The 13,193-nt window shown below is 38.5% G+C and overlaps 1 protein-coding gene across 3 annotated transcripts in view; it reads right to left on the minus strand.

The window, feature by feature from the left end:
- Nucleotides 1–13,193, minus strand: part of AK9 (adenylate kinase 9) — a 131,382-nt gene that overhangs the window by 78,781 nt on the left and 39,408 nt on the right. For all 3 annotated transcript variants that reach the window (XR_005789949.1, XM_040474339.1, XM_040474340.1), the window contains 4 exons: nucleotides 12,402–12,546; nucleotides 8,437–8,535; nucleotides 8,255–8,350; nucleotides 3,108–3,256 (listed from right to left, as the gene is read on the minus strand). Coding sequence is in view for 2 of the 3 variants with exons in the window: in XM_040474339.1 (XP_040330273.1) it covers nucleotides 3,108–3,256; nucleotides 8,255–8,350; nucleotides 8,437–8,535; nucleotides 12,402–12,546 (489 nt within the window). In the remaining variant the exon portion in view is untranslated. The remainder of the gene's footprint in view (nucleotides 1–3,107; nucleotides 3,257–8,254; nucleotides 8,351–8,436; nucleotides 8,536–12,401; nucleotides 12,547–13,193) is intronic.

Consider the following 13,193-nt stretch of genomic DNA (forward strand, 5'->3'; position numbering starts at 1 on the left):
TGCTCTCTCTGCATCTATTGAAAGGATCATCTGGTTCTTGTCCTTTCTTTATTAATGTGATGTATCACATTGATTGATTTATAGATATTGAACCAGCCCTGCATCCCAGGTATAAATCCCACTTTATAATGGTGAATAATTCTTTCAATGTATTGTTGGATCCGGTTGACTAGTATGTTGTTGAGAATTTTTGCATCCATGTTCATCAGGGAAATTGGTCTATAGTTCTTTTTACTGGGGTCTTTGTCTGGTTTTAGAATCAAGGTAATGCTGGCCTCATAGAATGAGTTTGGAAGTTTTCCTTTCATTTCTATTTTTTGGAATAGTTTCAAAAGAATAGGTATTAACTCTTCTTTAAATGTTTGGAAGAATTCCCCTGGAAAGCCATCCAACCCTGGGCTCTTGTTTTTAGGGAGATTTTTTATTACTAATTCAATTTCTTTACTGGTTTTGGGTCTCTACAAATTTTCTATTTCTTCCTGTTTCAGTTTTGGTAGTTTGTATGTTTCTAGGGATTTGTCCATTTCTTCCAGATTGCCCAAATTATTGGCATATAATTGCTCATAATACTCTCTTATTATTGTTTGTATTTCTGCAGTTGGTTGTGATCCCTTCTCTTTCATTTTTGATTTATTTATTTGGGTCCTTTCCTTTCTCTTTTTGATCAAACTGGCTAGGGGTTTATCAATTTTGTTAATTCTTTCAAAGAACCAGCTCCTGGTTTCATTGCTCTGTTCTACTGATTTTTTGTTTTTGTTTGGTTTCAATAGCATTGATTTCTGCTCTAATCTTTATTGTTTCCCATCTTCTGTTGGTTTGGGGTTTTATTTGCAGTTCTTTTTCCAGCTCTTTAAGGTGTAAGGTTAGGTTGTATCTGAGACTTTTTTTCCTTCTTTAGGAAGGCCTGGGTTGCTATATACCTCTCTCTTATGACTGCCTTTGTTGCATCCCAGAGGTTTTGGACTGTGGTGTTATCATTTTCATTGGCTTCCATGTACTTTTTAATTTCCTCTTTAACTTCTTGGTTAACCCATTTATTCTGTAGTAGGATGTTCTTTAATTTCCAACTATTTGTTGTCTTTCCAAATTTTTCTTGTGGTTGATTTCGTTTCATAGTGTTGTGGTCTGAAAATATGCGTGGTAAGATCTCGATCTTTTTGTACTTGTTGAGGGCTGATTTGTGTCCCCGGATGTGATCTATTCTGGAGAATTGCATGTGCACTCGAGAAGAATGGTATTCCACTGCTTTAGGATGAAATTTTCTGAATATATCTGTCAAGTCCATCCGACCCAGTGCGTCATTCAAAGCCGTTGTTTCTATGTTGATTTTCTTCTTAGATGATCTGTCCATTGCTGTCAGATCATGATCCCAGCATTGTGGGATCGAGACCCACACTGAGCATGGAGCCTATTTAAGACTCTCACTCAGGACACCTGGATGGTGCAGTGGGATAAGCATCTGACTTCGGCTTAGGTCATGATCTCATGATTTGTGAGTCTGAGCCCCGTGTTGGGCTCTGCACTGACAGCTCAGAGCCTGGAGCTTACTATGAATTCTTTGTCTCCCTCTCTCTCTCTCTACCCCTCTCCTGCTTGTGCATGTTCTCTCTCTCACTCTCTCTGAAAAATAAACGTTAAAAAAAAGATTCTTTCTGTCTCTCTCTCCCTCTGCCCCCTCCCCACCACTGGCGCTCATGCATTCTCTCTTTTAAATAAAATAAATAAATAAATAAATAATTAATAAAAAAAAAATCTAATGTGACTTAAACTCCTCCACAATCCCAGAGTGGCAGTTTATCATCTAGTGACACTACATACATTCCTATATATATCAGAAATGCTTTGGTACTTCCTGTAGATTTGTATCCTCCAGAATAAACTCTGAAGAGAATGGAGAAATTTTTCCGTGAAGGGTCAGGATGGGGCTTCCATCATGCTAAAGACCTGCTTCACTTGTATGTCTCTCCTCTGGGATGCTCTGTCTCACCTTCCATGCAGAGATGACCATCTTGACCTTAGTGGGATTCCTACACCTTGCACATATCTACTTATCACTTAGTACATGATAGCTCATTTCATCAGCCTTCCCCACCTGACTGATGGCTCCTTAAAGAGTTGCGTTTAATTCATCTTCATAGCCCTAGAATCTAGCATATTAAAGGGCAAGCAGTAGGTTCTCAGAATGTTTCTTTTTAAAAAAATTTTTTTAAGTTTATTTATTTATTTGGAGGTTGGGAGGGGGGAGAGCACAGTGGGGGAGGAATAGAGAGAGGGAAAGAGAGAATCCCAAGCAGGCTCTGTGCTGTCAGTGCAGAGCCCGATGTGGGGCTCAAACTCACAAACCATGAGATTATGACCTGGGCTGAAATCAAGAGCTGGACACCTAACCGACTGAGCCACCCAGGCACCCCTGTCAGAATGTTTCTGAAGGAATCAGTTGATGACAAAACAACCTGAAGACATGCAGAAGAAGTTGAAAGATCTCTATGGGAAGCTCAGAGGGGGACAGCAATTCATCCTGGGTACAGTCTGGGACTCAAGGAGCCTACCCAGTGTGTTATAGAGTGGTGCTATACTCTCAAAATATTTTTTTTCCTCCTCCCAACATTTAATTATATCACTTTCAAATTACATAGAAATACCAAAGAAATTCATTGAGAGTCCAAAACAGATTTGTTGTCTTTGCCTGTTGCTCTGAATGCTTACTCAAGGTCCCTGTACAAAACAGACCCATATGGATATCTTGTTCTTTATAAACCAGAGATAAACCTGGTTTGCCATCAGTAAGACAAAGCATCTGAGGCTTCATTTTCCCCTTAGATTGGAAAATCACTTGTGTGTCCATCCATTTCCCCTATGAACACATGTTCAAGGTGGTTTGATGAAATAATTTAGCTATGGAGTAAAATTTGTCTTGGTTAACAACTAATTAGCTCATAGATGAAATATCTATTTTGGCACTGGCTTCCTATGCACCATATTTTAACCAACTGAACTCAGTTAAACAAAAGTCAATAAAGAATTAATTCCAAAGCTATGAAATTATATTGCATAGTTGTTGAAATTAAAAATTACTAAGCATAAATGTTTGGATCTGGATTTCTTACCTCTTTGATGATTTCCTCTAGGATTTCAGCATGTTTTTCATATGGATGTTCAAAGTTCATATCCTTTGTCATTTTTACAGTCTCCTCTATTATAGAAAGAACCTCTGGATGATCTGCAGTTACCTCTTCTATTGAGTCTTCTGTTGAATCTAAAGTAAAATAACCTAATGCCATTAATAATTTTAGTGGGCAATGCTATTTGCAATAGAACATGATAGTTAATACTTGACCCCCCAAAATAGTATCTTTGTGTTTATTGCTGTACATGCGCCAAGAAGGGGGAAATAGTCTAGGGAGGAAATGTTAAGTTAGGAAACACAAAACATCAGAGCAGTGGCTTATAGCTAGTGTTTTGGAACAAAAGTGAATGAGGTAAGAAGAAAATCACGTCCAGCAGGAGTCAAAACTCAGGAAGCCAGGTAGAAGAGGTAGAAACCAAAGGATTGTAGGGCTCAAGCTAAAATATGTGCATCCTAGGGAATTCATCAGAAAACAAGATGAATACTTCCAATTATAAGCATAAGACCACACGAAACAGTAAGTGGATAAGAAGTAGGCAGGTTGGCAGAGATGGAAGAATGGGTGGCACAGCCTGGTTTTTCTAGTGCTATACTTCATTCTTGTCCTCATTGCATGCTGAATGCCTCCTCACACAGCTGAGTTGGCTCATAGACTGCATCATGATATAAATATTCATCCATTCCTCTAATCAGGCAAGAGATTGGCAGCTCCACTTGACTCCTCTACCTCTGCCTTTCCAGTTGTGCTTCCTGAGCTGCTGCCTTAATGCTCCGTCCACCAGGGTCTCCTGCTAGAGCATAATTTATCCCAGCCCAGAAAAACTCCAAAGGGCTTTCAATGAGCAGCTTCTGCTGCCCTCTGCTGCGAAGTGAGGAATCTGTTCTTAGGGATGGAGAGAGCCAGCAGTTCCTGGGGAATCAGAGTGGAAGAGACGAGAACCCATGATGTTCCTGTAGCCTTGGGAAGGGGGCACGATGGGGCAGAAAGAGCCAGGCAAAGATACCAAATGCTCTCGAAGCTGCTAGTTGTTCACTCATTATCCATTCTTCTCGTCCTTAGTAATAGAATCTCGATTTTGTTGGGGTCAGCAATGTGTCCAGCTAAAAACACTACATCTCCCAACTTCCCTTATAGCTTAGATAGCCCATAGGGAAGATGTGAGCATATTTTTTTTCGTGGTGAGACTTCCTGTCACTTCATTAAAGAAGAATAATTCAAAAGAAGAGCGGTGGGGCGCCTGGGTGGCTCAGTTGGTTAAGCGCCCAACTCTTGATTTTGGCTCAGGTCATGATGTCACTTGGGTCAGTGAGATTGAGCCCCGCCTCGCTCCTCGGGGGTTCCGTGCTGTCAGTGAGGATTCTCTCCCCCATCTCTCTGCCTGTCCCCCACATGTTCTCACTCTCTCAAAATAAATAAACTTTTTAAACAATTTAAAAAAATAAAGAGGAATACCTCAACTGGGCGGAGTGCCAGTTTTTGTCCCTTACATTTTTCCTCTTCCTGCTAAGCACACTGTTATGATGGCTGGAGCATCATTGGCCATCTTGTAACTTTTTCTGGTAGCCACATGCCAGGGATGGCAGAACAGAAAGATAGAGTCCCTGTTTCACTAAAACAATAAATCACATTTTCTTTTCTTCTGTGTTCTTGCATGTCTAACTGTTCATCATAGGGTAGCCTTTAAGACAGAACATTAACAATGTTATTTTTAAATCACATCTTTCTCCTTCAAAATTCTTAAGAAGTTATTTATGATTTTTAGATCCACAATCGAAGTGAACCAAATAACCCAAATATGAATTTACCTTTTTAGGGGTCCAATTAAGATTTTTTTAAATATTAAATATTAGTGGCTGAGAGCTACTTTCTTTTAGGTATTTTGTTTTGTTTTGTTTCTTGTTTTTAAAGATGAATTTTTTTTTATTTTTTTAATTTATATCCAAGTTAGTTAGCATATAGTGCAACAATGATTTCAGGAGTAGATTCCTTAATTCCCCTTATCCATTTAACCCATCCACCCTCCCACAACCCCACCAGTAACCCTCTGTTCTCCATATTTAAGAGTCTCTTATGTTTTGTCCCCCTCCCTGTTATTATATTATTTTACTTTCCTTCCCTTGTGTTCATCTGTTTTGTGTTTTAAAGTCCTCATATGAATGAAGCCATATATTTATCTTTCTCTGACTAATTTCACTTAGCATAATATCCTACAGTTCCATCCATGTAGTTGCAAATGGCAAGATTTCATTCTTTTTGATTGCCGAGTAATTCTCCATTGTGTTTGTGTGTGTGTGTGTATATATATATATATATACATATATATATATATACACCACATCTTCTTTATTCATTCATCCTTCGATGGACAATTGGGCTCGTTCCATACTTTGGCTATTGCTGATAGTGCTGCTATAAACATTGGGGTTCACGTGCCCCTTTGAAACAACATACCTGTATCCCTTGGATAAATACCAAGTAGTGCAATTGCTGGGTCATAGGGTGGTTCTATTTTTAATTTTTTTGAGGAACCTCCATACTGTTTTCCAGAGTGGCTGCACCAGTTTGCATTCCCACCAGCAGCGCAAAAGAGGTCATCTTTCTCTGCATCCTCGCCAACATTTGTCATTGCCTGAGTTGTTAATGTTAGCCATTCTTACAGTTGTGAGGTGGTATCTTATTGTGGTTATGATTTGTATTTCCCTGATGATGAGTGATGTTGAGCACTTTTTCATGTGTCAGTTGGCCATCTGGATGTCTTCTTTGGAGAAGTGTCTATCCATGTCTTTTGCCCATTTCTTCACTGGATTATTTGTTTTCTGGGTGTTGAGTTTGATAGGTTGTTTATAGATTTTGGATACTAACCCTTTATCTGATATGTCGTTTGCAAATATCTTCTCTCATTCCGTCGGTTGCCTTTTAGTTTTGCCGATTGTTTCCTTTGCTGTGCAGAAGCTTTTTATTTTGATGAGGTCCCAATAGTTCACTTTTGCTTTTGTTTCCCTTACCTCTGGAGATGTATTGAGTAAGAAGTTGCTGCGGCCAAGATCAGAGAGGTTTTTGCCTGCTTTCTCCTCGAGGATTTTGATGGCTTCCTGTCTTACATTGAGGTCTTTCATCCATTTTGAGTTTATCTTTGTGTCTGGTGTAAGAAAGTGGTCCAGGTTCATTCTTCTGCATGTCGCTGTCCAGTTTTCCCAGCACCACTTGCTGAAGAGACTGTCCTTATTCCATTGGATATTCTTTCCTGCTTTGTCAAAGATTAGTTGGCCATACGTTTGTGGGTCCATTTCTGGGTTCTCTATTCTGTTCCATTGATCTGAGTGTCTGTTTGTGTACCAGTACCATACTGTCTTGATGATTATAACTTCATAATACAGCTTGAAGTCCACAACTTAAGATCTTGACTAGAGCTTAGAAACTTCTTTTAAATGTAGATGTTCCACTGGTTTCATCTGTGAATAAAACACTGTTAACACCTAAAGAAGAGTATTAATTGTAGGTGATTCCCAAAGAAGAGTGTGGTATGGGACCAGGGAGCCAGGACTCGTGTTCCTAATTTTTTAAATTAAATTTATAATCATAGTAATCAAATAGGTAAACAATAGGGCACATAATATCAGCAGTGAAAAATAAAGATAGTGACAAGTGTAATTTTAGTTTCATATAATGCCAATGGATCTAAATTGGAAAAAAAAAATCAAATTTGCCCTTCCTGATGTAACTAATAGTCTCTTACCTCCAACAGGTAAAGGCTGTGCTTATCTCAGACAGATAGGGCAGGGAGAATGCTTTTATATGTGGGCATACTGGCAAGTGCTGGCATCACTCCAGCAGTAGGTAGAGGCCCTGATGCCTGCTTCTACCTTGGACTGCCTCCCTCAAAGAGAAAACAGACAGTATGGGGAAGGGGCTGTCTTTGTGTATTTGTCCTAGGAACTCTGCAGCAGCTGAGATGGGGCTCCCAGATGCTACTTGACCAAAATTTTAATGTCTGGGGTCTTCCTGTGAAGTGTGTGTGTGTGTGTGTGTGTGTGTGTGTGTGTGTGCGTGTGTGCGTGTGCGTGTTGGAGAAGTGCCATACATAATTGTCTGACAGTGCCCGGTTCAATTTTTATGATACTAAAATATACCACAGCCAAGCATACATCTGTCTGAATCAGGAGGAATCAACCAACCAAACGAACAAAACTCCAGCTCTATATCTTAAAACACAATAACTTAGAGATGCATTTTACTTACTTACTTATTTATTTATTTATTTATTCATTTATTTTTATGTTCGTTTTGAGAGAAAGAGAGTGTGAGTAGGACAGGGGCAGAGACACATAATCTGAGGCAGGCTCCAGGCTCTGAGCTGTCAGCACAGAGCCCGTCGCAGAGCTTGAACTCACAAACTGTCAGATCATGACCTGAGCTGAAGTCAGACGCTTAACTGACTGAGCTACCCAGGCACCCCTACAGATGCATTTTAAAACTAAATACCAAAAGGTTGGACCAATAGAAAAAAAAGCATATAAGTATATATTAAATCTCTGGTTGAGAGGAAGGCTTTGTAAGGTGTGAAAGTAAATGGAAGAAATAAACAAAGTGAAAGTAATGATTTGACTACAAAAATATGAAAAATCCCTCTACTTTAAAAACAGCAAAATGATTTAAAAGACAAACCACCCAATGTGGAAAAAAATATAAAAAATAAGTTACTAATATAGCAAGTTATTGTAGAAACCATATAATTGATATAACAATTTGGAAAAATTAGCACAAGACCAAAATGGTCAACTCAGAAAAAAGGAAGTATAAATGGTTAACAAATATTAAAAATTATATTTCAGAAATAGTCAAATGAAAATTGAAATTATATTTAAAAGAGAATATATCAAGAAAACAATAGCACATATTTTGTATATTACTGTGGGAACATTATTTGGAATAACTTTTGTGCAAAGCAATCTGACTGTCTATAAAACTTCATACTCATTAAACTAGTGATTCCAACTATGTCAACATAAGTGTCCAATTTGGGGGATAATTTTAAGCTTCAATACAAACATGATAAAATATGAAATAAATGGAAATAAGATCCATAAGCATGGCATGAGTCACATTCATTTTGTTACCATCTTTACCAGTTTTAGAGGCTTGATCACCGAGGATATTTTCTGAATTCTTTTTGTCTTCACTGTCTTCTAAAGAGCTTTCTCTTTGGTATTCACGAGTGAACACTGCATGAAAGAATAATATGCTTTATCAGCTAATCTGTTTATAGTGGGAAAGATATGGCTAAGAACATCAGCAATATATTTATTACCATCTTCATCAAATGAAGACTGCATCTCTTCTAAGCTCTTATCCACATCAGTTGGGAACTTGTCATACTCCTTCCTTTCAAGTTCTCTTAAAGTTGACTCTGTTGAAAGATAGTAATGGACTGTGTTAGCAAATATAGCCGTGGGGTAGGGAGACAGGTATAGTGATTAAATCCTCCACTTTTTAAAGACAGACAGACTTGTGTGTGAGTTCTGATTCAGACAGTGTGGCTTTGGCAAATCATTTGATTTGTTTCAATTTCTATTGGCCAAAATGAGGATTATCAAACTGAAAGCACTGTTGTAAGGATTAAATGAGATAATAGAAGCAAACACTTAGAAAATGCTTGGCACACAGGAAGCCTAATCCATGTTGGCTGTCATTCCCTGTGTTATTATAGAATTTTCTATGTTAAAAGAAACCCTCAATATTCTCCACTGACAAATTTTTCTTAAAAGTATATTGGGAAAAAAGACAGTCTCTTTAACAAATGGTGTTGGGAGAACTGGACAGCAACATGCAGAAGGTTGAAACTAGACCACTTTCTCACACCATTCACAAAAATAAACTCAAAATGGATAAAGGACCTGAATGTGAGACAGGAAACCGTCAAAACCCTAGAGGAGAAAGCAGGAAAAGACCTCTCTGACCTCAGCTGTAGCAATTTCTTAATTGACACATCCCCAAAGGCATGGGAATTAAAAGCAAAAATGAACTATTGGGATCTCATCAAGATAAAAAGCTTCTGCACTGCAAAGGAAACAACCAACAAAACTAAAAGGCAACCAACGGAATGGGAAAAGATATTTGCAAATGACATATTGGACAAAGGGCTAGTATCCAATATCTATAAAGAGCTCACCAAATTCCACACCTGAAAAACAAATAACCCAGTGAAGAAATGGGCAGAAAACATGAATAGACACTTCTCTAAAGAAGACATCCGGATGGCCAACAGGCACATGAAAAGATGCCAAATGTCACTCCTCATCAGGGAAATACAAATCAAAACCACACTCAGATATCACCTCACACCAGTCAGAGTGGCCAAAATGAACAAATCAGGAGACTATATATAGATGCTGGAGAGGATGTGGAGAAACGGGAACCCTCTTGCACTGTTGGTGGGAAGGCAAATTGGTGCAGCCACTCTGGAAAACAGTGTGGAGGTTCCTCAAAAAATTAAAAATAGACTTACCTTATGACCCAGCAATAGCACTGCTAGGAATTTACCCAAGGGATACAGGAGTACTGATGCATAGGGGCACTTGTACCCCAATGTTTATAGCAGCACTCTCAACAATAGCCAAATTATGGAAAGAGCCTAAATGTCCATCAACTGATGAATGGATAAAGAAATTGTGGTTTATATACACAATGGAATACTACGTGGCAATGAGAAAGAATGAAATATGGCCCTTTGTAGCAACATGGATGGAACTGGAGAGTGTTATGCTAGTGAAATAAGCCATACAGAGAAAGACAGATACCATATGTTTTCATTCTTATGTGGATCCTGAGAAACTTAACAGAAACCCATGGGGGAGGGGAAGGGGAAAAAAAAGGAGGTTAGAGTGGGAGACAGCAAAAGCATAAGAGACTCTTAAAAACTGAAAACAAACTGAGGGTTGATGGGGGTGGGAGGGAGGGGAGGGAGGGTGGGTGATGGGTATTGAGGAGGGCACCTTTTGGATGAGCACTGGGTGTTGTATGGAAACCAATTTGACAATAAACTTCATATATTGAAAAAAAAAACAACAATGAAAGAAAAAAGTATATTGGGAGTGAAATTAGCAAAACTAGGAAATTAGTGGAACTAGCAAGAAAATTCCAATTAAAATGATTTTAAGAACCCTACTGTCAGGGCGCCTGGGTGGCGCAGTCGGTTAAGCGTCCGACTTCAGCCAGGTCACGATCTCGCGGTCTGTGATTTCGAGCCCCGCGTCAGGCTCTGGGCTGACGGCTCGGAGCCTGGAGCCTGTTTCCGATTCTGTGTCTCCCTCTCTCTCTGACCCTCCCCCGTTCATGCTCTGTCTCTCTCTGTCCCAAAAATAAAAATAAACGTTGAAAAAAAAAAAAAAAGAACCCTACTGTCAGATTTAGAATAATTACTGAATTTGAAAAAGGAAAGGAAGAGATTTTTAAGTTTGCAGTATATAAGAGATGGCCTCTGTTTCTAAATTCCAGTGGAAGAAAGCAATTTGTGGCAAGACCTAAAATCTATGATTTCATGCCATAATTTGATATGAAAGGAATCACTACAGACTCCAAGAAACGTTACTGATCACTACTCTTCTTAACTGAAGCCCAACTAGTTGCTCTCCTGATCCAGGTTTCATTTAAACGTCCTCTCTTCCCTGCTCATCTTAACACACCAGCACCCCTGCCTCATTACCGCCTGACCTACTACTGTGTTATATTTTTTCCATTTGTTCACTTGTTTCTTTTTTCCTCCTCTGTGTTTCATTAAAATGTAACAATCACAAAGACAGGAGTTTCTGTGTATTGTTAACTGCTGTGGCCCAGTGGCTAAATCATGTCTAATACACAGTGGGTACTCAAGTTGAGTGAGTTAATGAATTCATTTTGTCAAGCCTTAAATAAGTTGAATAACAAGCCATCTTGGTCAATATTTCTCAAGCTTTAGTTTGTGAGTTGTCCATGAATATTTTAAAAACTTTTGGTTTTTCTTTGAAGATAACATACTAAAATTTAAATTCATTCTGAATCATCTGGATGATCTTTTGGATGGCAGGTAATTTAAATATTGGTCTTTTTTGCTGTTGTTTTTGCAATCCCCTGGGCACCGTGTTGGACTCTTTTACTTGTTTGTAGGCTAATGAGAAAGGAAAGAGGCAGATTCGTTAGGCAAATAACCTGTTTTTTTTCCTAGCAAAAGTTTAACAGTGCCATGTAGGAAGAGATAATTTCCTTGCTATTTAAATAATTTCAAGCATAGAAAACGACAGAAGCTTTCCAATTTATGTAAAAAGTTTTCCTCATCTGGAGAGTTACAGAACTGTGTTAATTGATCACTAAGGCTTCTTCCAGTTTCACTGTTTTAAAATTTTTTTTCATATTTATTCATTTATTTTAAGAAATAGAAGAGAGTGCACACAAGCAAGAGAGGGACAGAGAGAGGGGGAGAGAGAATCCCAAGCAGGCTCCATGCTGTCAGCACAGAGCCCAACATAGGCTTGATCCCATAAACTGTGAGATCATGACCTGAGCCAATATCAAGAGTCCAATGGTAAACTGACCGAGCCACCCAGGTGCCTCTTTGTAGCTGTTTTGAATTTGAAATTAAAATTCCCCAAATAGAAAAAAATAATTTTTAAAAAAAGTTTATTTATTTCTTTTGAGAGAGTGAGAGGGCACGTACACGCACATGAGCGGGGGAGTGGCAGAGAGAGAGGGAGAGAGAGGATCCCAAGCAGGCTCCACACTGTCAGCATGGAACCCGATGTGGGGTTTAATCTCAGAACTGTGAGATCATGACCTAAGCCCAAATCAGAAGTCAGATGCTCAACTGACTGAGCCACCCAGGTGCCCCAGAAAAACTTAATTACCATGGGGGCTGACATACACACCTACATACTAAAGTAGCAGCAGCAGCAACAACAACAACAATGTAAACTCCACAAGAATCAGGCGGAGTGTTGTCACAATTGGTGTAAATGAAGGTATATAAATTCTACTCAGTCTCTGCCCAGCCAGCAAATCCGTAATAGTAAATCCAAATTTGGAAGCTCTTTCTGATTCCTTTCCTTAGAAGCTTAGGACTGAAATCTTTTCTCTGTTCATGAATCAGGTTTATGTATATTCGTGTCTTCAACCCATTATTAAGAGGCTGCACCATACAACATGCTAGGGGATCGAGGCGAGCAAACCAGGTCCTAGCCCTCAGGCAGCCAGGCTGAACTGTTGACCTACGCTTAGAACACGCATTTAAAAGAGATAGTTCACCTTGTCTTTTAGCTTGTAGTTTTGTGAGAAGCTGTTCTTTCACAGCTTTAATCGCTGCTTCAGTGGCCTCAGCGATAGTATCACTTATTAATGACTGAAGGGCTTTATCAAAACGTGGTTGAACAAGTTTGGCATAGTCAATTACCTGCAAAGAATATTTGAGAAAAGCAACAAAAGCACAAATCACATGAATATTAAACACATTGTTCACCCGTATCTATTTCTAGATCTATACTTACCTATCTCAAACATCTTAATGCTGCTTGAAGTATGTTATTTTCGGAATTCAATGTTTTTGAGTACGTGCTTTCATAGACATTCAGTCATACTTTCCATGTAGTATGATGTATTTATATATGTATGTATCATGTAATATATATTCAAGTTACGTATTTTTAAGTCAATTTTTCATGGATAACTTACATACAACAAAAGGCATCCATTTTAAGTATACAGTCTAATGAGCTTTGACAAATATATACACATAACAACTATAATCAATATATAGAACATTTATATCACTCCAGAAAGTTCCCTTATGCTTCTTTATAGTTAGTTCCTGGGCCCTGGACACTACTTTCTGTTTTCTGTCACTATATATTAGTTTTGCCTTTTCTAGAATTTCTTATAAATAGAGCCATTTAGTATGTAATCTTTCTAACCTTTTCTCCTTTATACACTGTTTTTGAGATTCATCAGTGTCATTGCATACATCAGTAATCAGTTCCTTTTTATAGTTAAGCAGTATCACTGAATGAATATGCCACAGGTTTTTTTTTTATTCATTCATCT

The sequence above is a fragment of the Herpailurus yagouaroundi genome, unplaced genomic scaffold (assembly GCF_014898765.1).
Source record: "Herpailurus yagouaroundi ecotype Mexico unplaced genomic scaffold, PumYag 139, whole genome shotgun sequence".
NCBI classification, from domain to species: Eukaryota; Metazoa; Chordata; class Mammalia; order Carnivora; family Felidae; genus Herpailurus; species Herpailurus yagouaroundi.